Source organism: Rana temporaria, chromosome 4 (genome assembly GCF_905171775.1).
Source record: "Rana temporaria chromosome 4, aRanTem1.1, whole genome shotgun sequence".
NCBI classification, from domain to species: domain Eukaryota; kingdom Metazoa; phylum Chordata; class Amphibia; order Anura; family Ranidae; genus Rana; species Rana temporaria.
In genome coordinates this window covers 399,913,327-399,940,577 of record NC_053492.1, presented here as the reverse complement: position 1 = coordinate 399,940,577, position 27,251 = coordinate 399,913,327, and the positions used below count along the sequence as shown (strand labels likewise).

Sequence of the window (27,251 nt, the reverse complement as noted above, 5' to 3'; positions counted from 1 at the left end):
AAAGCATGCTGCAGTAATCAAAAGGGACAATGACACACTCCACCCCCAACATCACACAATGGGTGCTAACGAGTCCCCCTCAATCCACATCTTAAACAGACTTTCTGACTCCGTGATAAGCTATTCTCACCTGCTACACAATACACATTCCTTTAGTCAACATAAGTCAGATGTCTGATCTTTAGAGTGTGTTAACTCACAACACATATTAGCATCAATAGAACTTTCACACAATACAGGGTTAGTTGGCATAGCACCATGAAATATCTTAGGAGACAGGCTTAATTAACACAATAGACAATAGAATGCAATCACAGCAAGCTTTCATCACTACAGCCAGGTAGTTGGAGGTGATTAACATCAATTAACATCTCAACACTAGTCTATGTTCCACATTGAAGGAGACACTCTATTGACCTGTTGTGTTCAGAATGAACAACTTGTGATATTTCAAGATATCCTGCAATACATGAATTATCCTTACTGTCCCATCTCATGGAATCCATGATATCATTTCTCAGTCATCCTATGCCCCCTAGTGGACATAGGATGACCCTAGACCCAAGAGTCATTGGTGAAGCTGAACTAGGAGTACCCCGTATCCTTCAAGAGCCTCTGGGTCCCACGGGCCATTCCGTTACAACTAGTAACTCAATTTGTGTTCCTTTTTTCCTCTCTCAGATTTTTTTTTTTTTATAAATAGCCCCCTCAAAGCAGACCTTGCATCAAAGCATTAAATGCAAGGTTCTCTTATTCACTAGTATTCCATATATATATATTAGGGCTGTGCGTTAAACGCGATATTAACGGCGTTAACGCAAACCCATGTTAACGCCGTCAATATTTTTATCGCGCGATTAACGCGGGAGCGCTCGGGGTGGACGTGCAGAGTGTGCAGCGGCGCGGCGCGGCTTACCTTCTCGCTGGATTCACAGGCAAGTTACTCACCTTGTCCCTGGATCCAGCGATGCCACCCCGCTGTGTGATTGGCGATGCCACCCCGCTGTGTGATCGAGTGGGTCCTCCTCGCTTGGCGGGTCCTCCTCGCTCGGCGGGTCCTCCTCGCTCGATTCACAGTGTCTGTGTGCCGCCGATCTCCGTTCCCTGCGACGTTACGATGCACGGGAGCGGAGAACGGTGCCAAATTCAAAAAAGTAAACAAACACAATACACACAGTATACTGTAATCTTATAGATTACAGTACTGTATGTAAAAAATACACACCCCCCTTGTCCCTAGTGGTCTGCCCAGTGTCCTACATGTACTTTTATAAAATAAAAACTATTCTTTCTGCCTGAAAACTGTAGATTGTCCAAAAGTGTCCCTTTATGTCAAAAATGGTTTTAGATCAGCTAGAAAACAGCGATCATAAATTACAATCACTTGCAGAATTGTGCGATATTTGTGGGGAAATTCGTCATAAATTTAGATAGATTAATCGTGAGTTAACTATGACATTAATGCGATTAATCGCGATTAAAAATTGTAATCGTTTGACAGCACTAATATATATATATATATATATATATATATATATATATATATATATATATATATATATATATATATAAAAAACAAAAAAAAACTGTACTTCACCTTATGATGGCAACATATACCATGCAGATGATGTAACCACGTTTATTGCAATTGTACCTAACCATTCAAATACAAAATAATTACATTTTATATATATAATATGGATATATAGTATATGGAATATACATTTTCTTCTTTTTTTTTTTTTTTTTTATCTAGCTAGTGAATTAGCAGCTACATTTGAGCCTATGAAGAAAATTGCCGAGATGAGACTTACTGAAGAATATACAATGTACATATGTCCCAGACACAAATACTCTCCCCAGCTTTTCATCAGGAAAGCCAGGTAAGCATCATGCCCAGTGAACAGGAAAAGATTAGAGGGTTAGTTAGACAAAACTCCAACCATGCATTGAGTTTGAATATCTTTGTGTGTAAGAAAGATAGAATTTCCTGTATTTTATCTGTAGTACATACCTGTTGGCACCAGCCCCATTGGGATGCATTAGGCAGTATTGTCAAACAGTCTCAACACAAAGAGAGGGCAAAAAGCTTGGTTGTATAGGACCCATCCACACCAATGTTCTGGGTTGGTGTGCATAGACATAAAATGATGCAGACATAATTTTACTGCAGTGTGTTACAGCGTGCTGCAACACATTACAATGCACTGCAGTACATAGGGGGTTCTTTACGAAAGGCAAATCCACTTTGCACTACAAGTGCAAACTACGAGTGCAAAGTGCACTTGAAATTGCACTGAAAGTGCACTTGGAAGTGCAGTCGCTGTAAATCTGAGGGGTAGATCTGAAATGAGGGGAAGCTCTGCTGATTTTATTATTCAATCATGTGCAAGCTAAAATGCTGTTTTTTATTTTCCTTGCATGTCCCCCTCGGATCTACAGCGACTGCACTTCCAAGTGCACTTTCAGTGCAATTTCAAGTGCACTTTGCACTTGTAGTTTGCACTTGTAGTGCAAAGTGGATTTGCCTTTAGTAAATAACCCCCATAGTGTTAACATAGAGGTGAAAAATAAGAAAACGTAGCAAGCATTGCATTGCAGGGCACCTATACAGAGCACAGCAGCACACATGAGTTATGTGCTCTGTATTGCTGTGTGATGAGGTGTGAATCAGACGCTACTGTTAACAACTGTTAACCTGCCGTGTGGGTTTCAGTTTTGTTCTCTATAGATTACAGGTTCTGCTTAGTAAAGCGCTACCATGACCACCAGTGCCCAATTTTAGTCATTCCAATTTTCAAAAATAAATCTCAACACTAGAGGTCACTGTAGCTCATAAAATAATTCATACAAACAATGACAAGGTGGTAATACTCAATCCCACGTTACTTGAAAGTTTCAGAAATTTTCATAAAAACTGTAGTCTGCAGCAGAACACAACATTTTAACAGAACACAATAATGTTAACATCCTTCTTTGGTTTTATTGCACTACTTGTTACATACTTGAAACATAGCACACATCACCCCTTAAGACCCGGACCATTATGCAGGTTAAGGACCTTGCCCCTTTTTGCGATTCTGCACTGCGTCGCTTTAACTGACAATTGCGCGGTCGTGCGATGTGGCTCCCAAACAAAATTGGCGTCCTTTTTTTCCCACAAATAGAGTTTTCTTTTGGTGGTATTTGATCACCTCTGCGGTTTTTGTTTTTGCGCTATAAACAAAAATAAAGCGAGAATTTTGAAATAAATGCAATATTTTTTGCTATAATAAATATCCCCCAAAAATATATAAAAAAACATTTTTTTTCCTCAGTTTTTCCGATGCGTATTCTTCTACTTATTTTTGGTAAAAAAAATCGCAATAAGCGTTTATTGATTGGTTTGCGCAAAAGTTATAGCGTTTACAAAATAGGGGATAGTTTTATGGCATTTTTATTAATAATTTATTTTTTTACTAGTAATGGCGGCGATCAGTGTTTTTTTTTTCATGACTGTGACATTATGGCGGACACATCGGACACTTTTGACACATTTTTGGGACCATTGTCATTTTCACAGCGAAAAGTGCTATAAAAACGCACTGGTTACTGTGAAAATGACAATGGCAGTGAAGGGGTTAACCACTAGGGGGCACTAAGGGGTTAAGTGTGCCCTAAAGGAGTGATTCTTACTGTAGGGGGGCGTGGCTGTAGGTGTGACGTCACTGATCATCGTTCCCTATATCAGGGAACAGACGATCAGTGTCACTGCCACACAGAAGAACGGGGAAGGTGTGTTTACACTCACCTCTCCCCGTTCTTCAGCTCCTGTGACCCGATCGCGGGACACAGGCCTTGTTTCTCAAACTGCGCATTTAATGCATGTCTGATTTGTAGATATTTATAAAACGAGTCTTTGGATATACCATATTCATCTCTCATTTCCCCTTTATTTCCCATTCTTTAATCTTTCATATCTTTGCCAGCTCCCGAAGGTTCCTATTATTCCAGAGCGGGGCATATCCTGTCACACCACCCTGGCCCTTTAATGGCTTTACTGCTTTCCATAACTTTATAGCCAGCTTTAATGTGGGGGTTCTATTGACAAAGGAGTTTGTCTCAAATACCTCTACTACTGTCTTATGGGGCGCCCCTAGTGTCATTCATCCCCCGTTCATGCCCCCTCCTGGATCTTCACTAACCCCTAGATGTTGAAGTTGTGCTGCCAGGATGTAACTCCGGGGGTGTGGCACCGCCATGCCCCCCTCTCTTGTTGGTAACTGTGAGGCCCCGTACTCACGACCAAACATGTCTGCTGAAACTGGTCCGCAGACCAGTTTCAGCAGACATGTTTGGCCGTGTGTTGGCCCGAGCGGACCATTTTCAGGCGGATCGGACAGGTTTCCAGCGGACAACTGTTTCCTGGACTTGCTTTAAAACAGTCCGCTGGAAACCTGTCCGCCCGGACATGTACGGTCGTCTGTACAGACCTACCGTACATGTCCTGCCGCCCGCCATCCCTCGCATGCGTCGAATGACTTCGACGCATGCGTGGAAGCATTTTAAAGGCGGGCCGCCCACGTCGCCGCGTCATTGTCGCGGCGACACCGCGTCATCGACGCGGCGACACCGCGGACACGCCCCGCGTATTGTTTACGCGCGGACCTCTGTTCGATGGTGTGTATAGCCATCGAACAGAAGTCCCCGGGCAGTCCCCGGCCAGACATGTCCGATGGAAACGGTCTGCAGACCGTTTTCATCGGACATGTCCTGCCGTGAGTACAAGGCCTAAGGTTTGTAAGTTTATCCTGGGCTGACCTCCCTTTCATATTAGTTCTCTAAACAATGGCCCGGACTCACAAAGCACTTGCGCCAACGTATCTCAAGATGCGCCACGTAAGTGCAAATATGCGCCGGCGTATCTGTGCGCCGGACCCACAAAGTAAGACACGCCTAAAAACAGGCTTCAACCTGCCAACGTAACTTGCCTACGCCGGCGTAGGGTGGGCACACATTTGCGCCGGACGCATGGTGGCGCTGCCATTGATTAGCCATTCAAATATGCAAATGAGGAAAATACGGCGATTCACGAACCTGCGAGCGCCCGACGCAGGCTACGAGAGGTGCGCCTAAGTTGTACGTCCGGCATAAAGTTAAGCCCCATAAAGGAGGTGTAACTCAGCAGCAGACATGTAAAGGTCTGCATCAGGGAACATAAGCCGGCCAAGCCGGCGTATTTTACGTTGGACGTGTGTCTGGGTGGGCGTAGGTTACGTTCATGGCGTATGCAGTGATCCGGCGTATCTTAGGTAGATGTTCCAACGTGGTTGTTAGCATGCGCACAGGGATGCGTCCACGTCACGACGCATGCACAGTTCGTTTAACGTACATGTCTGGCTCTCAAACCATCATTTGCATGGGGTCATGCCTCATTTGCATGGGTTTGCATGGGGCAAGCCCACTTCCACCTACGCCGGCCTGCGCCTTCGAAACCTACGCCACGCCGACGCAGCATTGGGAGCACTGGCTTCCTGAATTCCATGCTTGCCTCTCTGCGCTGCGTCGGCGTAGCGTACATTGGTTTGCGCTACGGCGGCATAATGTGCGCCCGCTCTCTGTGAATCCGGGCCTATGTTTCTATTTTTTTTAACCATTTCTTATGTATCTATACCGTGGTGTTATGCAATAGATATAGTAATTGCGGCATCCACCACATCTTGATCAGATTGCATTTCCCTGCTACCGATAAGGGGAGCCGACGCCAGATTTCGATTTTACTTTTACATTTGGCCAAAAGAGGGATTATATTATTGTTTATATACTTATTAGAATCTACTCTGTGTTAAAAAGGCTGAGAAAGGCTGCCATAGAACATCACTTTGTACACCTCACTATTACTGGCGTCATTCTAATGAAGGATCTACGGAACCCCCTTGCCCCCTTTTTTGCCCCATGCACTATGAAGACTTTACAGGCATGTCTTTTCCTGCATGGGTGCTATTTTTTAAGAATTAAATGTATTGTGTATATATACAGTATCTCACAAAAGTGAGTATGCCCCTCACTTTTTTGTAAATATTTTATTATATCTTTTCATGTGACAACACTGAAGAAATGACACGTTGCTTTAATGTATAGTTGTGAGTGTACAGCTTGTATAACAGTGTAAATTTGCTGTCCCCTCAAAATAACTCAACACAGCCATTAATGTCTAACCGCTGGCAACAAAAGTGAGTACACTCGAATTAGCTATTTTCCCTCCCCGATGTCACATGACATGTTAGTGTTACAAGGTCCCAATTAGCCATTTTCCCTCCCCCGGTTTCATGTGACTCATCAGTGTTACAAGGTCTCAGGTGTGAATGGGTTGCATGTTTGTTAAATTTGGTGTTATTCCTCTCACTCTCTCATACTGGTCACTGGAAGTTCAACATGGCACCTCATGGCAAAGAACTCTCTGAGGATCTGAAAAAAAGAATTGTTGCTCTACATAAAGATGGCCTAGGCTATAAGAAGATTGCCAAGACCCTGAAACTGAGCTGCAGCACGGTGGTCAAGACCATACAGTGGTTTATTAGGACAGGTTCCACTCGGAACAGACCTCGTCAGGGTCGACCACAGAAGTTGAGTACATGTGCTCAGCGTCATATACAAAGGTTGCCTTTGGGAAATAGATGTATGAGTGCTGCCAGCGTTGCTGCAGAGGTTGAAAGGGTGGGGGGTCAGCCTGTCAGTGCTCAGACCATACGCCACACACTGCATCAAATTGGTCTGCATGGCTGTTGTCCTAGAAGGAAGCCTCTTCTAAAGATGATGCACAAGAAAGCCGGCAAACAGTTTGCTGAAGACAAGCAGACTAAGGACATGGATTACTGGAACCATGTCCTGTGGTCTTATGAGACCAAGATAAACGTATTTGGTTCAGATGGTGTCAATCATTTGTGGTGGCAACTAGGTGAGGAGTACAAAGACAAGTGTGTCTTGCCTACAGTCAAGCATGGTGGTGGGAGTGTCATGGTCTGGGGCTATATGAGTGCTGCCAACACTGGGGAGCTAGAGTTCATTGACGGAACAATAAATGCCAACATGTACTGTGACATACTGAAGCCGAGCATGATCCCCTCCCTTCAGAGACTGGGCCACAGGGCAGTATTCCAACATAACAACCCCAAACACGCCTCCAAGATGACAACTGCCTTGCTAAAGAAGTAGAGAGTAAAGGTGATGGACTGGCCAAGCATGACTCCAGACCTAAACCCTATTGAGAAGCTGTGGGGCATCCTCAAATGGAAGGTGTAGGAGCACAAGGTCTCTAACATCCACCAGCTCCGTGATGTCGTCATGGAGGCATGGAAGAGGACTCCAGTGGCAACCTGTAAAGCTCTAGTGAACTCCATGCCCAAGACGGTTTAAGGCAGTGCTGGAAAATGATGGTGGCCACACAAAATATTGACACTTTGGGCCCAATTTGGACATTTTCACTTGGTGATGTGTTTAATACTTATTTTACTCACTGTATATATACTGTATATAAATAGGTACAATGGGCACTCGACCAATGTTGAGTTGGTTGGGGTGTCCTAGATTTATTGTCGTGTGAGAAAGCACTTTAAATATTTACCAAGTTTATTTGTTCTTTTCAGGGTGGAAGATTATGATGACATGATGCCAATTTTTATGCGTCACAATGATACCCTAAAAGCCACCTATGGAGAATATTTCCTTGCAGAATTAATCAAAGCTCAAGATGAACAGAACCATGCCGTCGTCTGTGAGGTCAGCTTGATTATCTGTTGTTTGTTGTAATTTATTTATCTGTCTGCTTCTTCTTCCACAGTTTTTATGTTTTTATTTGGAATAGTGGAATGTGCCCAAAACTACTGTATCTTCCTTGAAGATCTGCTATAGTAAAGTAGAACTAAAGGCATAACTTATTTTTTTTTCATTTTGGATAGAGAATGAAAGGGTTACAACCCCTGTCAGTTTTTTTTTCCACCGGTGCCCCCACTGGGGAGAATTCCCTTCACCTCCTGTTCCATAGCCAAAACAGGAAGTGAGTAGATATCCCTCCAAAGTGAGGGAATCCCTGGTTGTCACCAGTTTCCCCATTGGAAGATTTCTTCTCTATTACCCAAAATTTGGGATTTTCATTCACTTTCACGTTGGATGTTAATGGCAAATATGACAAGTAAAGAGAGTGAATCTCCCTAGGGCCTGGTTCACACCTATGCATTTTGTAGTGCATTTTCAGGTTTGCAGAAACACACTACAGTCCATTTAACAAGGTTTCCTTCCACGCGCCCATGCCCGCCAGGAAGCTGACACTCTGCAGTACTAATCACAGGTAGTGAGACATTTCCTGATCTGTGCAGCCACGGATCGGGAAATGTCTCACTGCCTGTGATTAGCAATGCGGAGTGTCAGCTTCCTGGTGGGCACGGGCACATGGACTTGAAAACATGCCTGAGCTCATCCTTACTCACATCTAGTCCATTTACATTGTGTTCAATCAAGCCCTGATGAGCAAAATATTTTAGGACCCCCTGAAAATTGTGGATACTCTTTGGATTGCCCGGGAAGAGCACTCTAGAGCCAGGAAGTCACTCTAGTGATTGGACGTAATTTCTTGCAGGAAATTCAATCATTTGTAGGTGGCAAAATTATTATTTCTATCTTTGTTTGCAGTAGGATGGACATCTCACTTTATAGCAATGCTTCACCTCTTTATATCTGTAGTTTAAATAAACATTTTGAGAGGTATTTTTTTTTTAAATGTTGTTTTTTTCTTACCTGAGCCTGATCCAATACAGCGATGTGCATGAACGCAGCGGCTCCATCTGCTGTCTCCCTCCTCATTGGACAGATTGATAGCAGCCAGAGCCATTGACTCCCACTGCTGTTAATCAAATTGATAGGGGGCTAGGTGGAGTCCTGCTGTCTATATCAATGGACGCAGCAGGACTCGGGAGCGAGCCCGCATGGTGCCCCCATGGAAAGTGAAGTATGGGAAAAGAAAGAAAGTTTACCGCTCAGAGGTCCCAGAGAACTGAAAAGTGGAGTCCAAACACTTGGGTGCAGGCACTGCAATAGTATGCAAAAATGTATAAGAAAGAACCGGGACGGCCGCACTCCAAAAATAAAAATGTGTTCCTTTTAATAAAAACTGGTCACAACATGGAAAAAAATCAGGAAAAAAAGGGCTAACGCGTTTCACACTCTCATGCAGTGCTTATTCATAGCTGAATAAGCCATCAGCTATGAATAAGCACTGTATGAGAGTGTGAAACGCGTTAGCCCTATTTCCTGATTTTTTGCTGTGACATATCCATGGTGTGACCAACATGGATATGTTTTTTATTTTTGGAGTGCGGCCGTCCCGGTTCTTTCTTATACATTTTCCCATTTTCCGTGGGGGTACCCGAAGAAGAAGAGGGGCCTGGAGTGCAAGCGGGGGACCCCAGAAGAAGAGGACCAGGGCTGCAAGTGAACACAATGTTCTCTCCCCTGTGTGACTCGTTAACATCTACCAGCTCTGTGATGTCGTCATGGAGAAGTGGAAGAGGACTCCAGTGGCAACCTGTGAAGCTCTGGTGAACTCCATGCCCAAGAGGGTTAAGGCAGTGCTGGAAAAAATTGGTGGCCACACAAAATATTAGCACTTTGGGCCCAATTTGTCTATTTTCACTTAGGGGTGTACTCAGCGGTTTAGAAATGAATGGCTGTGTGTTGAGTTATTTTAAGGGGCCCGGAAATTTACACTCTTATACAATCTGTACACTCACTACTATACATTGTAGCAAAGTGTAATTTCTTCAGTGTTGTCACGTGAAAAGATATAATAAAATATTTACTGAAATGTGAGGGGTGTACTCACTTTTGTGAGATACTGTATGTTGCATCTGATTGCAGTTGATCTCCTTCAGCCTCTTTACAACCAGTTCATGTCTAAATACATGCAATTCGGCAATGCAGTGGATCATGGCTGTGTATTGTGTTGTAGACAGGTTGATAACAAAAGAGCACACCAGAGAGAGAGGGACAGAACGTTGTAATCCACACGGCAGGAATCTATTCCTAATGACAAAGTGTGTCCAACCATGATAACCACAAATGATCACTGACTGTGCGAACAGGCATGAATACCTGCGGCCACCGACAGCCTATCATTGCAGTGTACGGCTTCACCGGTTGCTGCTATCTGCACGCAGCTGTCAATCCCAGATGATTCCTGTTGCTGAGATTCCCAGCATGGCAAAATGTCAAATGAATATATCTTATGCCCTGTACACACGATAGGTTAGTCTGATGAAAACGGTCTGATGGATTTTTCTATCAGATATCCGATGAAGCTGACTGATGATCAGTCGTGCCTACTACACACCATCAGTTAAAAAAACGATCGTGTCAGAACGCGGTGACGTAAAACACAACAACGTGCTGAAAAAAAATGAAGTTCAATGCTTCCAAGCATGCGTCGACTTCATTCTGAGCATGCGTGGATTTTTAACCGATGGACGTACCTACAGACGATTGTTTTTTTCTATAGGTTTTTTATCCATCAGATAATTTTAAAACAAGTTCTTGTTTTTTTAACCTATGGATAAATAACTGATGGGGCCCACACACGATCAGTTTGGTCTGATGAAAACGGTCCATCAGACCGTTTTCATCAGACTAACCTATCGTGTGTACGCAGCATTACAGTTGCATTCATTTGGAAAGTCCCCCACACAGCCTCATCTGAAACAGGCAACCTTCAAAACTGGGAGCAGCATCTAGGTTTGGCAGTATTCATGATGCAATGGTGTTGTCTTGGTTGTGTTCCCATGGTTCCTACATGCGGATTACAGCATTGAGGCTCACCACTCTCTGGAGGGGGTACTCCCACAGACCTCCCCTTGCTGGGCAGTCCTTTGCAATGATGGACCCTATACTACCTATTTTTACCTATGACACCATCCTGGTCAGGAGTACTTTGGGATGTTCCCGCCTTCAACTTGCCTCACTGTCCCCGCATCACAGTGAACCAACAGATGGTTTGGCATCCATACCACTATCTTTCAATTACTTTAGTTCTCCGCACTATCCCCCTTGTCCGCCCCAGGGGGTTATTTTACCTGGGCGGCCTGATACCACACATTACCACCTAATTATGGATTGGTTCTCTTGAGGAAGCGGTTATACCACAAAACTAGTCGAGGCATAGACCAGTCTATATATTTGTAATAACAGAATTGCCCGGGGGTATCCCTGAGGTCCTGTTTTTCCAACTTTTATCATGTATTCTTTGTTCAACAATTTTATGCAATAAAATATATTATTATTTTATTTTATATGTATGTCATTTTTTACCCAGTACCGAGATAGTCCATCAATCGCCCCTTTTTGGGGGGAAGGGAATTTTAGAGGATCAGCCCTAGCCACTGTCCCTTGTCCCCACCCCTTTTCTACAGTACAGTACTTTGCTGAACAAGAGTTTGTGCTTATAAAGGTTTCTAAACCCAAGAACAATGTGGTGGTTGCATTCACCTTTTTTCAACTTGTTAAGATGCATACACTTTAACAGCCTCATAACAGAATGGGTGGTAGGAGCTCAGCCCCAAAGATCTGTCTCTTTTTACTGAGTAAAAGGTACTGTCCTTCACTATACTCCCGCACCAAGCCCCTTTATGGCGCATGTTGCACTATTTATGGTGCATCTCTACCTAAGATGGCTACTGCAGTATCACTGGGATCCAGGACCCATGCAAGGCACTAGTTTCCCAAAAATGTCAATAGGGGTCGTACAAACCAGTTCCCTCTAGTGGCAGTCTCAGCATACCTGAGGTTAAAATGCAGTAACGACACAGCAGTGGCCACCTGACCGCTCCATCATTCCAGCACAAAGAGGAAGTTACATAGCTTCTTGTGCAGAAAGGCCAACAAAGGAAGAGACACTGACACCACCTTATTGCACTTCTTGGTAAGAAGTACATTCCACTGTCTGGAACTGGTAACTGCAGGGAAAGAGTTTTGGACATGGCACTTGAACCCTGCTTACAGACAGGTTTACTTTAAGTAAGTACTTGAACATTCAAGTATTTATGTGTGTGTAACAAGCAGTAAATGTTCTTTAAAACAAGCCATGATTGACCTCTGTAGCTAAAGGCACCCTAGAGCAATTCATCCTAAAAAGTTTAGGGCAGATTCAGAGTGCCCAGTGGTAACAAGCCCTTATTGATAACTATGCTTATACATATATATCCAGATTCAGAGAGACGGGCGCTTCTTTAGTTCGGCGTAGCGCATCCCATTTGCTCATTTACATATTCTAGGCGTAAATCCACGTACACGCCCCTAGCGGCCAGCGTAAATATGCAGCTAAGATACGACGGCGTAGGAGATTTACGCCGGTCGTATCTTAGCAACAGTGGGGTAGATTCAGTAACATTTGAGCATTTTTTACGTAGGCGCAGGGCACCGTTTTTGCCCTGCGCCCCCGCAAATTTTCTGCGCTACCCGCGATTCACGGAGCAGTGGCTCCGTAAATTGCGTGGGCGCTCCGGCAAAATGCCCGGCGTAAGCGTGCAATTTAAATGATCCCGTAGGGGGCGGGAATCATTTAAATTAGGCACGTTCCCGCGCCGAGCGTAGGGCGCATGCTCCGTCGGGAAACTTTCCCGACGTGCATTGCGGCAAATGACGTCGCAAGGACGTCATTTGCTTCAAAGTGAACGTGAATGGCATCCAGCACCATTCACGATTCACTTACGCAAACGACGTAAAATTTAAACCTTGCGACGCGGGAACGACGGGTATCCTTAGCATTGGCTGCCCCTGCTTTTAGAATGTGCAGCCTTACGCGAAACCCGACGTACGCAAACTACGTAAACTGCGTACGCAGGGCTCGCGTAACGTTGTTAATCGGCGTTAGTATGCAATTTGCATACTATACGCTGACCACAACGGAAACGCCACCTAGCGGCCTGCGTAAGAATTCAGCCTAAGATATGAGGGCATAAGAGCCTTATGCCACGCATATCTTAGGCTGCAGTCGGCGTAACAAGCTCTCTGAATCAGGAGAAGTCATTACGCCTGCGCAAGTAAGCAATTGCGCTGCGTAACTATGGTTACGCAGACGCAATTGCTCTCTGAATCTGGGCCAGTGAAGCGTATCTCAGTTTGAGAATACGCTTAAAGATACAACGGAGCGCATTCAGACTTACGACGGCGTATCTACCAATACGCCGTCGTAAGTCTTTCTGAATCTGGCTAATACTGTATATGCATTTAACTTCTATTATCTAAAATTATGTTATAAGCACTTACAAGATTTATGTGCAGTACTGCTGCTTTTGTAGTTTTTGCTCTATGTTTTTTTTTTCCTACCAAATACATTCCTACTAGTGACTTCTTGGCCATATATGTTTTGCATTTTGTTTTGGAGCTAATTATAACAGAAAATTATCCATTTGCTTACTAGCTAATTGCAAACAGCAACACAGTAAATAATAGATTCATGTCACAAGCTTCCAGATCTGGAATGGGCAGAAAAAGACATTTTAGGCAATAACCGTAGACTCTTGCCACCACAGTTGTAAATTGGATAGATTAGCCCAAGTGAGCCAAAGCTGATGCCAGTATTTCTTGCCGAGTATAAAGCTGGCAAGTCCTATTTTCACATATGGATTGGTTAATCAGCCTTTGCTGAGTGTTGGCCTTAAATTACACAATAGCCAAAGAACTGCTACACCCTAGCCTTTGTTCACATTGGGCACAAACCACCAGTCAGTTTATTCGAGAGAGGGACATAAAGTCAACATTCTTGGGTTGGATTCCACATTTCATTTGTTTCTATTACAACCAGATTGTTACTTGTTTGGGTTATAAAAATATGTAATAGTATAAATGTGGGAAGTGATTTTACACATTTGTTCTGATGGCCATCTTTATCAGATTTTTGGTCCATTATAACATATTCCTTTTCGGTAGAGTAGCTCAGTTTTCAGCCAGTCATATCCCTAGGAAATAATGACATCACTGCAGCATGTGCCTTATGCTGATGATATCACAAATGTTGAACTGATAGGCAAGGGCATCCGCTGAAATTTTTTCAGGGGGGGGCGCTTCGGCAGTGGCGATACACAGTCGCATTTTACCCTTTCTTCGACTGCTAGCGGGGGTTAAAAGCGCCCCCCCCACGTTAAAATGTAAAAACACCCCACTGTGTCCCCTGCATCTTTCAATATCTCTTTGTCACTACCGTATACCCCCTCTCCCCAACTGCACCTCTGGACCCCTTTACATTACACAGCACCCCACAGCTCTGGTCCCCTTTACATTACACAGCACCTCACAGCTCTGGACCCCTTTACATTACACAGCACCCTGCACCTCTGGACCCCTTTACATTACACAGCACCCCACAGCTCTGGCCCCCTTTACATTACACAGTACCCTGCATCACTGGCCCCCTTTACATTACACAGCACCCTGCATCACTGGCCCCCTTTACATTACACAGCACCCTGCATCACTGGCCCCCTTTACATTACACAGCATCCTGCATCACTGGACCCCTTCACATTACACAGCACCCCTTTCCCTTGACTGGAACACTACACTATATTGACAGTATATTTATTTCAGGTCTAAAAGAGAAACCTTTCAGAAAGGGGGACAAATGGATTTTATTCAAGAAGAGGGACAGGCACTCTTAATTAGAGGGGAGGGGAGCAATGCAGTCACCGCTTAAATTGTCCCCAGGGCCAGTTCGGCACTGCTCCTGGCTCTCCCTGGCAATTTCAAGGGGGGGCAAACGACCCCCCTTGCCCTATGGAGCGGACACCCATGCTGATAGGGTACATTCACAGGCTGCTTGCTTGTTTACTATAAAATTGGAATGAGCTTTAACAGAATGCTTAAGCCCTGTACACACGATCGGTTCGTCTGATGGAATCTAATCCCATGGATTTTTTCATCGGATATTCGATGAAGCTGACTTTCATCAGTCTTGCCTACACACCATCGGTTAAAAATCCGATCGTGTCCAACGCGGTGACGTAAAGCACTACGAGGTGCTGAGAAGAATGAAGTTCAATGCTTCCGAGCATGCGTCGACTTGATTCTGAGCATGCGTGGATTTTTAACCGATGGATTTCCACACAGACGATCGTTTTTTTCTATCGTTTTTTTAACCATAAGAGAAATTTAAATCTGGTTCTATTTTTTTTCACCGATGGATAAAAAAAACAATGGGGCCCACACACGATCGGTTCGTCCAATGAAAACGGTCCATCGTGTGTACAGTGCATGAGTCTATGAACTTGCACCATAACCAGACAGGTTATGTTGAGGTAGGCCAAAAGGAAGCAAAAAGCTATTCAATAAACCAGCACAAAACAGCCTCTTTAAAACAGAAGACATCTACATATCTCAGTTCCATTACAAATCCCTAAAATAAGTGGTTTATTCCTCATTTTAGGATAGTGGGTAAAGTTATGCAAATAAATTATTATTATGGGCCAACTGTAAATTTAGAACCGACAATTAGCACATATAGCACAGATAGAGGCCAATATTATATTACTGTGAATTCCAAACTGCATACATCTGTTTCAGGCTTTTTGGCCATCAGCATTTCAGTTCACGGACTGGAATTTGTGAGACATGCAGATAACTTCTATTTTAGGAAGGTCTAATGCGCTTCACACAGGTTTAATAAAAGGGATACTTGGTACTTGGTTTCTTTGGCCTACCTCACCATAACCTCTTACTTTTTCATTGATCCCCAAGGCCTACTCGATAGTAGCCAGTGTGTCCATGAATTGCACTTACAATAGCCAACAAGACGTAAAAAGCTGTACAGTGGAACCTCGGATTACGAGCATAATCCGTTCCAGGAGAATGCTTGTAATCCAAAGTACTCGCATATCAAAGCGAGTTTGCCCATTGAAGTCAATGGAAATGAAAATAATTAGTTCCGCATTGACTTCAATGGCATGCAATACCACATGCGGCCAGATGTGGGGGGGGGGGCGCCGGAGAGCATGGCATGGAATAAACAAGTTGGCGACATATTGCAACATCTATCTTTTTCCATTCTCCAAGAACGACCTCTTTACAGCCTGGATGCTGGATAGAGAGCGATGCTCAACTTGTCTCTTCAGAATTCCCCATAGGTGTTCGATAGAGATCAGGAGACATACTTGGCCACTGAATTATTTTCACCCTGTTCTTCTTCAGAAATGCAACAGTGGCCTAAGATGTGTGTTTTGGATCATTGTCATGTTGGAAAAGTGCACGGCGACCAAGGGTATAATGATGCTTTTCTTTCAATATAGAGAAGTACATCTGTGAATTCATGATACCATCAATGAAATGCATTTACTGTACACCAGCAGCACTCATGCAGCCCCACAGAAGGACACTGCCACCACCATGTTTCAATGTAGGCGCCATGCATTATTTTTGTACGCCTCACCTTTGCGACGCCATACAGTTTTGAAGGCCAGTCATTTCACTGGGTATATGTAAGGGTTTACAACCACTTTAAAACTGATTTAATTTAGCTCCGAGAGTCTCCAGTACTGTACAATTGTTTCTGCACACATATTTCCAGCTCTACCCACTTGCAGCAGCCATTATGTTCTGTTTCGCTCTTGCTCTGAATTTTTAATTCTAAATATTTTATGAAAACAATGAATTGGAAGGGAAGAATTCTCATAGGAACATCTATCTGTCTCCAAAAGGTATACAAAGTAACCTGTGATTCAGTCAAAATCAACTGTTAACTGAAACACAAAGATTGGGTACACCGACCATATAGAGAAAAAGATTGTTTGGGGGGTTTCTGGAGTTACACTTAAAAGGGCTGTCCACTCAGATCATCTGATATTGCATTTATAGATAGTGTGTTCTGCTGTGTTGTCTGTTGGCTACTTGTATATTTTCATGCCATAGTTGCTGTCTCTTTTCCAGCCCTCCTTGTAGTGTTTCAACTGTTTCTGTCCATCTTGGGGTGTCCTCACTTCATAGTATAAAATAAAAGGGAATCCTTTTACAAATCCTTTAGGTAAAAAGTGATACACATATCCATAGCAGCCGTGAAGGCCTTTTTAACTCAAGTGCAGAGATCTCAGGAGTTCTTCAAGGATTACAAGAAACCCATAGGTGGTGTAAGTCTCCAGTGTCTACCAAAGACTAGATTAACAGGTTTGAGTGAAATTAACCTTTAAATTTAAAATGAAACAGTAATTATTCTACAATTACAGCTAGCCTCCACTTTAATATATATTATTAGACTGATGGCGTTTGTAATCAGTACAGTTATTTTGGCTTTTCATTGTGTAGATACTGTAAGCCTCTTAGGTAAACCTAAGTATGTCTAACTTATACTGGATATAAGGTCTGGCCATTTAAAATGACTTTAACCAGATTCAAAATCTCTGCTTCTACTTTGGATAGCTTTACTAACACATATGGTATACAGGTAGTTCCTAAAGACATAGGGCCAGATTCATAGAGAACTGCGGCGGCGTAACGTATCGTCTTTAAGTTACACCGCCGCAAGGTTTCCTCGTAAGTGCTTGATTCACAAAGCACTTTAGTGTAAACTTGCGGCGGAGTAACGTAAAGACGTCCGGCGCAAGCCCGCCTAATTCAAATGGGGCGGGGACCATTTAAATTAGGCGCGTTCCCGCGCCGAACGTACTGCGCATGCTCCGTTTTGAAATTTCCCACAGTGCTTTGCACGAAATGACGTCGCCTGTCGTAATGTTTTGAATGGCGACGTGCGTAACGTACTTTCGTATTCCCGGACGTCTTACGCAAAAAAAAAAAAATGTAAATTCGACCCGGGAACGACGGCCATACTTTAACATGGCTCGTCTAAAGTTAAGCCATGAAAAAGCAGGCCTAACTTTGCGACGGGAAAAACCGACTAGCGACGACGTAACAAACGCGCGTACCTTCGTGGATCGCCGTAAAAGCTAATTTGCATACCCGACGCTGGAAAACGACGCAAACTCCACCCAGCGGCGGCCGAAGTATTGCATCCTAAGATCCGACGGTGTAAGTCAATTACACCTGTCGGATCTTAGGGCTATCTATGCGTAACTGATTCTATGAATCAGCCGCATAGATACTCTCAGAGATACGACGGCGTATCAGGAGATACGCCGTTGTATCTCTTTTGTGAATCTGGCCCATAGTTCAGCTTTACTAAAAACTGCCTATGCCCTCCCCACAGGTGCCTGGTATTCAAGTAGGCCCACTGAGGGAAAAAAATCTCATTATATGCGGATGATGCTCCACTATATCTACCTGATGCATTAGGCTACCTTAATGCGGCTCTAGAAATTATAGACCGCTTTGGGGTTTTCTCAGGGGTCAGGATCAATTGGAGCAAGTCCATGTTGTTTTTCCTATCCCAGTTACCCCCCCCCCCCCACTCTCCCCCAGTCAAGTCCCCCCTATCTTGGGTATTTAAATTCCGCTATTTAGGGATTGAAATTCAGAATACTCTCTCCTATCTGTTTTATAATGTGTATCCAGTGTTGCACCAAATGACTCTTAAATGTCAGGCAGGGAAGTCATTACCACTCTCCCTGATGGGCAGAATAAACCTTAAGAAAAGGACTTTTCTCCTAAGTTCTTATGTGTTTCATAATACCCCAGTCCCTATCCCTGACTCTTTTTTCGCTAAACTAGACCAGATTGTCAGCAACTTCATCTGGGCTGGATCTACCCCTAGAATAACGAAATCTACCCTGCAGATGCCGCTGTCACTGTGGGGTTTGGCTCTGCCCTGTTTTCGTCAATACTATTGGGCAGTGTTCTTAGTGACGGTTCGCTGGTGGTTTGAACAGGTAAAAACAAATCCATCAGTCAACCTAGAGACAGCCATACTAGGCTCATACTAGGCCCTAAGCAATTTTGTATTTAGAGGCCTGAAGGCACATGCTAGCATGACCACCCCTATGTGTACTACAGTCAAAGTGTCGGGTCAGATGACAAAGCTGGTATGCGACACACATGCCCCACTTTGGGGTAATCCTTGATTACCACACTTTTGCTCTGTGCCTGATCCCAATGTATGGGCTCGTTTTTGTATAATTAAAATATAACATACAATGCCAGAAGGTCATTTGTTGTCATATAACATACTAAAAGCCACGTTTCATCTACTCTCATGGACGTTTGTCTGCTATCTGCTATCATGCGGCCCTATCACAATTCCCAAATGTTACCTCCCACACTGTGGAGCGTTTCCTTACTTCTAGCAATGCTGATAGGGTCTTGTCGTCCCTTTACCTCAGAATCTCAGCCGGTGACTCTGGTAAAAATACACAGTTAGTTAACATCTGGCAGAGAGATATACCTACCCTCAACTCAGAAGATTGGGATGAAGGGGTTCAACAGTACATCCCATTGGTGATATCTGCTAGGGATAGATATATCCAACTCAAGTTTCTTCATAGAGCATATTATACCCCTCAGAGACTCTGTACGATCTACCCTACACAATCTGACTGTTGCCCGAAATGCTTGAGTGACATGAAGACCTTCATGCACATAGTCTGGTCGTGTGCTCTGATCCAGGAATTTTTACCCCCCCCTTACCCCCACCCCCTTCTTGTTCTCACCCACCACATACTAATTGCCCCCCTTGTCTCCTCCTTTTTCCATTCTTCTTCTTCCCCCCTGCCCCCTCCCTCTTCCTAGTACTGCCCCACTTACTCATTACGCTTATTCTTGTTCTCTAAAGCTCTACCTCATCTGACCTAACGGTCTGATGCCTTTGCGGATGTATGGTATACACTGTTAAAGAGCCTTTATGTATATTGCAATTTGTTTTCTGTAATATGGTAAAATGTGTGCCTTGCTATATTGTTTTGTATTTGTATCTGATAAATATACATGTTTCTGTTAAAAAAAAGCTCAGCTGCACTGAGAATGAAGTGTCCAACATGTACATGAATCTGTCGTCTGCACTGATATTTGTCACGTGGAGGCATGAATTCCCCGTTAATATGTTTTTGTAGGTAGACTTAACAGCATTCGTCTTATTGATTCTTTCCCTAGGATCATGGCACTGCTGTGGGTTTCATGAGTGTGAGTTCTGAGGTCAACGTCCAGTTGCTGCAAGATTCCTTTGACCTGGGACCTTTCCATGGTCTCTGCAAGCCGCACCCTGAAGATGTTATAAAGGAAAAGGAAGAAACCTTGGAGGAAGGTATGACTATCTGCTAGCCCAAAAAAATGAACTCTAGGCAGATGTAGAATACACAAATTATTGAGGCTCTGTATTGGTTAATTGATCATAAAAAAATGTATTCTCTTTCTTGATCTTTGAAGCATTGAGGGGCACAAGAATTCTTAGATTGTCAGGTTATACTGATGCCTACAGGTGAAAGAGACACTGGCAACAAATAACTGTTGGCAAACACAGGAAAACACCACCCACAACCATCATGTCTGTTTTTTTTTGTTAGTGTCCTAAGGAGAGTGAACGTGTTTTCTTCAGCTCTGCTGTTCTTTGCTCGTTTGGAAGATTCTTTTACTATCAACAGATGCTGGTAGATTCATACTGGATATGTTAAATCCTCAAAGTCTCTCTAGTCAGCCAACGAGGGCTGGTAGATCCATGCCGTGTCTGGAGAATCAATAGTGGAGAAGAATCTGGGTGTTCTGGTAGATTTATACTGGATATGTTAAATCCTCAAAGTCTCTCTAGTCAGCCAACGAGGGCTGGTAGATCCATGCCATGTGGGGGGAATCAATAGTGGAGAAGAGTCTGGGTGTTCTGGTAGATTCATACTGGATATGTTAAATTCTGGAAGTCTCTCTAGTCAGCCAACAAGGGCTGGTAGATCCATGCCATGTAGGGGGAATCAATCGTGAAGAAGTGTCTGGGTGTTCCGGTAGATTCATACTGGATATGTTGAATCCTGGAAGTCTCTCTAGTCAGCCAATGAGGGTTGGTAGATCCATGCCGATGGGGGGAATCAATAGTGGAGAAGAATCTGGGTGTTCTAGTAGATTGATACTGGATATGTTAAATCCTGGAAGTCTCTCTAGTCAGCCAACGAGGGCTGGTAGATCCATGCCATGTGGGGGGAATCAATAGTGAAGAAGAGTCTGGGTGTTCTGGTAGATTCATACTGGATATGTTGAATCCTGGAAGTCTCTCTAGTCAGCCAATGAGGGTTGGTAGATCCATGCCGTATGGGGGCAATCAATAGTGGAGAAGAATCTTGGTGTTCTGGTAGATTCATACTGGATATGTTAAATCCTGGAAGTCTCTCTAGTCAGCCAACAAGATCTGGTAGATCCATGCCATGTGGGGGAATCAATAGTGGAGAAGGATCTGGGTGTTCTGGTAGATCATAAGCTTAATATTGGCATGCAATGCCATTAAACTGTGGTTTAAAAAGCAAGCAAAGTCTTTTCTTGTATTACGACAGATATAGACGCCAGAGGAAGAGATATAATGTTGCCCCAGTACAAATCATCAGTCCTCATCTGGAATATACAGTTCAGTTTTGGGCACCAGTTCACAAAAAAAGGATATTGGGGAACTAGAATAAGTGCAGAGAAGAGCAACCAAACTGATAAGAGGCATGAAGGATCTCAGCTATGAGAATAGGTTGGAGGAACTGAATTTATTCTCTCTTAAGAAGAGGAGATTAACCAGTTCAGCCCCGGAAGATTTTACCCCTTTCCTAAATACTTTTTACAATTTGGCACTGTGTCGATTTAACTGGAAATTGGGCAGTCATGCAATGCTGTACCCAAGCAAAATTTACGTCCTTTTTTCCCACAAATAGAGCTTTCTTTTGGTGATATTTGATCGCCTCTGCGGTTTTTATTTTTTGCGCTATAAGTTAAAAAAACGTCAGTTCTGAAAATATATAGCTTTTTGCTATAATAAATATCCCCAAAAATGTTTTTAAAATACAAATTTCTTCATCAGTTTAGGCCAATATATATTCTTCTACATATTTTTGGTAAAAAAAAAATCGCAATAAGCGTATATTGATTGTATAGGCATAGGACTGACTGGGGAAGGAGACATATTGCTGTTCCTACTTAGTAGGAACAAACGATATGTCTTCTCTCCCCTGACAGAACAGGGATTTATGTGTTTACATATCAGGTCCCCCGCCGAGCAATGGGCGCGCGTGACCACTGGCACCTCTTAAAGGGAACAACGTACCCATACAGGGTTTTGCCCAGCTGAGCCATTCTGCCAACGTATATTGGCGTGATCCGGTCGGCAAGTGGTTAAGGAGGGATATAATCAACCTGTACAAATACATAAGTGGTCCATACAGTGAACTTGGTGTTATTCACTTTAAGGTTGTCACAGAGGACAAGGGGGCATTCTATACGTCTGGGTACAACCAGCCTGCTGGATTTTACCTGCGATTATTGCAAGAAGCTGCTATAGCCACTAGCTATAATCACTGAGGTTCTCCTGGCGAGGGCAGCTTCCCCCGACTCTCCCAACGGGAGAGCACAATAGCTCAGTGGGAGGGATCCCCCTGTCAACACTGGTGGTTGCAGGAAAGAAATGTGCTCCATCTATGGCCCGCCTTGTACTTTATATACCGTACTTTGCAAGTTGACCTCTTGGGAAGCTCTCTTCTTTGTTTCTCAGGCTAAATGAGAGAAATTGTTTTTTTTATTTTTGTTTAAAAAAAAAAAGCCTACCTCATCCTTCTCTTATAATAATAATGAGGCTCTAATGCAGGAAAGACTACACACAAATAAGATTTGGAAGATTGTTACTCAACAGAAGTGAATTCAAATGCACCTTTCACAAAGTTCCTAACTACAGTTCAGGCATTTGCCTGTGGTTTATAAATCTATCTACAATAATATATACAGGTTGACAGTAAAGCATATCCAGACTGTTGCTCATTGCCTCCATAACCATGTCAGTGCCATACAGCCAGTGCCGATTCTGACCTCCCTGGGGCCCTAAGCAAAATTCTGCTAAGGGGCCCTCTACGGCAGCGAAAAATGGGAGTGGTTTACACGGAATGGTGGGCGTGGCTTATATGGGCGAGGGTGTGTGGTTAGAGTCTGAGATGAATGAGGGATGTAGGGAGAAAGAAAGAAAGAAAGAAAGAAAGAAAGAGGGAGAGAAAGAAAGAAAGAAAGAAAGAAAGAAAGAAAGAAAGAAAGAAAGAAAGAAAGAAAGAAAGAAAGAAAGAAAGAAAGAGGGATGGACAGACAGCAGGCCCAGATCCAACACCACAATAGAAATCTGTGTATTCCAGGAAGTTTAACAAATCAGCAGATAAAGATACTCCAAACACCTGGGGTTGGCGCTTCAATCATCCCGGAACCATGGTTGTTATGGTGTCAGGATGATTGAAGCGCATTATTTCTATTATTACAATGTAATACAGAATTAAATCATTCAACTCACCATAATGCAGAATCAGTGGAAGCCCGGAGCCCCTCCTTACATCAGGCATTCCCAGCGGAGCCCCTCCTTACATCAGGTGTCCCCAGCGGAGCCCCTCCTTACATCAGGTGTCCCCAGCGGAGCCCCTCCTTACATCAGGTATTCCCATCGGAGTCCCTCCTTACACCAGGCAATCCCAGCGGAGTCCCTCTTACACCAGGCATTCCCAGCGGAGTCCCCCTTACACCAGGCAATCCCAGCAGAGTCCCCCTTACACCAGACATTCCCAGCGGAGCCCTTCGTTACATCAGGTGTCCTCAGTGGAGCCCCTCCTTACACCAGGCATTCCCAGCAGAGCCCCTCCTTACATCATGTGTCCTCAGCGGAGTCCCCCCTTACACCAGGCGTTCCCAGCGGAGTCCCCCCTTACAACCGGTGTTCCCAGCGGAGTCTCCCTTACACCAGGCGTTCCCAGCGTAGTCCCCCCTTACACCAGGCGTTCCCAGCGGAGTCCCCCCTTACACCAGGCGTTCCCAGCGGAGTCCCCCCTTACAGCAGGCGTTCCCAGCGTAGTCCCCCCTTACACCAGGCGTTCCCAGCGGAGTCCCCCCTTACAGCAGGCGTTCCCAGCGGAGTCCCCCCTTACAGCAGGCGTTCCCAGCGGAGTCCCCCCTTACAGCAGGCGTTCCCAGCGGAGTCCCCCCTTACACCAGGCATTTCCAGCGGAGTCCTCCCTTACATCGGGTATAATCCCCAGCAGCAGAGACTCTCTCTGCCGCCATTACAGAACAGAGTGGACAGTGGTGCCATTGGTCTTCAAGAAAATGGCGGCCAGCGGAGACATTGTCTCTGCCCGGCCGCAGACCTCTAGCGGCGGTGACGGTGGCGGTCTTCAAGAAAATGGTGGCCAGCCGGAGATGGTGCCCGGCCGCGGACCTCTAGCGGCAGCAGCGGCGGATGGCAGCGGCGGCGACAAAGCAAAATCGGGGCCCCCCGAGTCATTTGCAGGGCCCTACGCATATTGCGTAGAGTGCGTATAGGGCAGATCGGCCCTGCATACAGCACAGCTTCTCTGTGATTTAGAGAGTAGAGGAATAATGGATAGTCATTAACATCCCCCCTGCTAGATTTGACACAGACACACTGGACTTCTCTGGTTCCACCTAAGTATCATTATTAGATATAGATTCTATGTATGCTCTGAAGAAGGTGTTATTCTGACTGACTTTAACTTGCTATTACATGCACTAAGGAATTGTTACTTGTGGGACATGCTCTGCTTCCCGAAGAGGGATCTGGACAAGGGTTTGGCTCTCAGCACTTAAACAACCAATTTGCCCTGTTTAATTTGTTCCAAAGCTTGTATGTCTTTCACTTGACTCAGAACTTTGTTCAGGTAGCTTTCCTTGTTCACTCTTCATTGATTCCTAGCAATCTAAATCTGGTTCTCTCTGCATTTCAGAAACCATTTTCTGGATGTGTTTTAAGCAGTGAGAGTCTATCTCTCAGCCACTGCTTCTTTCTGGAAGACTGTTGCACTTTTGCTCCTTAATAGACTCAGCAAGGGTATACCAGCTTCTTGATCTAAATTATCTATGTGACTCTAGCAGACCATAATCTAAACTTATGATCTTAATGATTAAGTTCGATCTTTTTGTGTCAAGGTGCACTCCAGTTGATCTGTGAGTACTTCTTGATTTTTTTGTCATTAAAGTGGTTCTAAATTTAGGACTCCGGTAAAGCTATTTAAGTGGGGCAGGAGAGATACCCCGAAATGCCCACAGTGTTAACAATCTTCGGCTGACTTACTACACATGTTGTGGAAGTGCCCCAAACTAGTTATATACTGGCGGGAGGTGGTGACCACCATTAATGGAGCTTATCTTACTCAAATTGATTTGGAACCTAAGACTTGCTTATTGGGTTGTCTTGATGGGGAGCTATTTCCAACTGAGACTCTAATACCAATTAGTAAATTATTGTTTATAGCCCATAAACGAATTGTTATAAAAAGGTTTGTCCCCTAGTATATCTTCATTTGAAGAGTGGCATTTTTAGGTAAAGGACACTCTTCTGATGGAACAACAGATCTATCATAATAGGGGTATACCGAATGTAAACCGTGGGAACCGTGGATATCGGTTCCAGGTCTGGCCCCACCCTTATTGGGTTTCTCTTAGTTTATCTCAATGTGGTTAACTCGGCAGTGGAGCTGAAAGTTCCCCTTGCACATGACAAATTAGAACTGATAGCTTGGAGGCTGCTTGACAAGTGATACTGTGAGATATTATGTAGAATTCTTTCAGTGCTCAGTATATCTCCTGTTATGGTCAATGAAGGGATAAAAGCTTAAGAGTGCATGTTTTTGTATATATTATTATAACATGTGTATAGTGGATTAGCATTGGTGTTATTTTCTTTATTTTTTTATTTTCTTTATTTTTTGTTAAATGCTGATTGGTTGTATAAATGTAAAACATTCTAAAAAAAAAAGACTATAAAAAAAAGTACTTCTAAAAGCTCAAGTTTTTTTTATACCTTCATGCATAGAACAGACACGAGAGAGCCAAGGCTCTCATGAAACATCGCTGGATCGAGATGGGGCTTGGGTATTAGGGTGGCTAAGCGGGTTGCTGTGAACGGAAGGTTTTTATCTTAATGCATAGAATGCATTAAAGAGGAGTTCCACCCAAATTTGGAACTTCCTCTTAACCCACTCCTCTCCCCCTTACATGCCACATTTGGCATGTAATTTTTTTTGGGGGGGAGTGGGGGCTTCAGGAAGAGTGGGACTTCCTGTCCCACTTCCTCCTTCCTGTAGGCGATTAAGCTTAATCGCCTTCAGGAAGGGGCTGCTGTAGGCGATCGCCTAGGACACGTCACAGGTCCTAGGCGATCTCCTGGCCAATTACACGGCACAGCGCCGGGCCGCGCCGCTCGCGCATGCGCAGTGCCGCTCGCGAATGCGCAGTGGGTGCCCGGCCGTGAAGCCGAAAGCTGTCACGGCCGGGTGCCCACACTGAGAATGAAGACGCCGGCCGGGGAGGGGGGGAGAGGAGCGGAGCCCCGGCTGGCGCGTCGCTGGAGCGCTGGAGCAGATAAGGGACTGTTTATTAAAAGCCAGCAGCTACACTTTTTGTAGCTGCTGACTTTTAATAAACATACAAATTGGCTGGAACTCCCCTTTAAGATAAAATTCCTTCTGCCTTTAGAACCACTTTAAGTTTTGCCAGTCAAATCTTCAGATCTTATCTCTTGACATCTTTTCTGTTGACATCTGTGCATTAGATCCTTCAGTCAGCTCTGTTAACTGCAGGCAGTCCCCAGTTTTTGTTGTTTTTCTTGGCTCTGTTAGCCTTGTCGCTGTGTTTCCCACCTCTCTGTTGGGCTGCCTTTTGAAGTCCTGGCGCGCTAAAAACTCTTGTGGCCCTCAATGGACTGGAAAGAAAATGGGATTCCTGTACTCACTGTAAAATTATTTTATTGGAGTCCTGGGAGGGACACAGATCCCTCCCCTCTGATTTTATTTTCATGCTTTAGGTACTACTTTCTTATAAAACATGAAGGCACGAAGGCTGTGGATGGTGTTATCCTGTGCTGGCCATTTTCTGCTGCCAGTGTTTATTAATACTGTAGGCAGCAGTATAACCCAACAGTCTAAAACAATTTTGTGTTATTCAGTGGACACAATAAAAAAAGATTTATGGTGAGAACGAAAATGCAATTTTTTTTTTTAACGCAAGCAGTGTAAGTACCTTAATTTGACCTGGTATCAGCCTCATGCAATTCTACGTAGAACAGCATTCAGACTGGGGGAAGCCTTTGTAGCTTGGGTTTTACTAGTGAGCTTGCTGATGGCAAAGGGAATGTG

At 44.1% G+C, this 27,251-nt stretch overlaps 1 protein-coding gene across 1 annotated transcript in view; it reads left to right on the top strand.

Annotated features, from left to right (window-relative positions):
* CFAP61 (cilia and flagella associated protein 61) overlaps positions 1-27,251 on the top strand; it is a 449,917-nt gene that overhangs the window by 29,333 nt on the left and 393,333 nt on the right. The window contains exons 6-8 of the mRNA XM_040351184.1: positions 1,757-1,883; positions 7,626-7,758; positions 20,047-20,197. Of these exons, the coding sequence (XP_040207118.1) occupies positions 1,757-1,883; positions 7,626-7,758; positions 20,047-20,197 (411 nt within the window). The remainder of the gene's footprint in view (positions 1-1,756; positions 1,884-7,625; positions 7,759-20,046; positions 20,198-27,251) is intronic.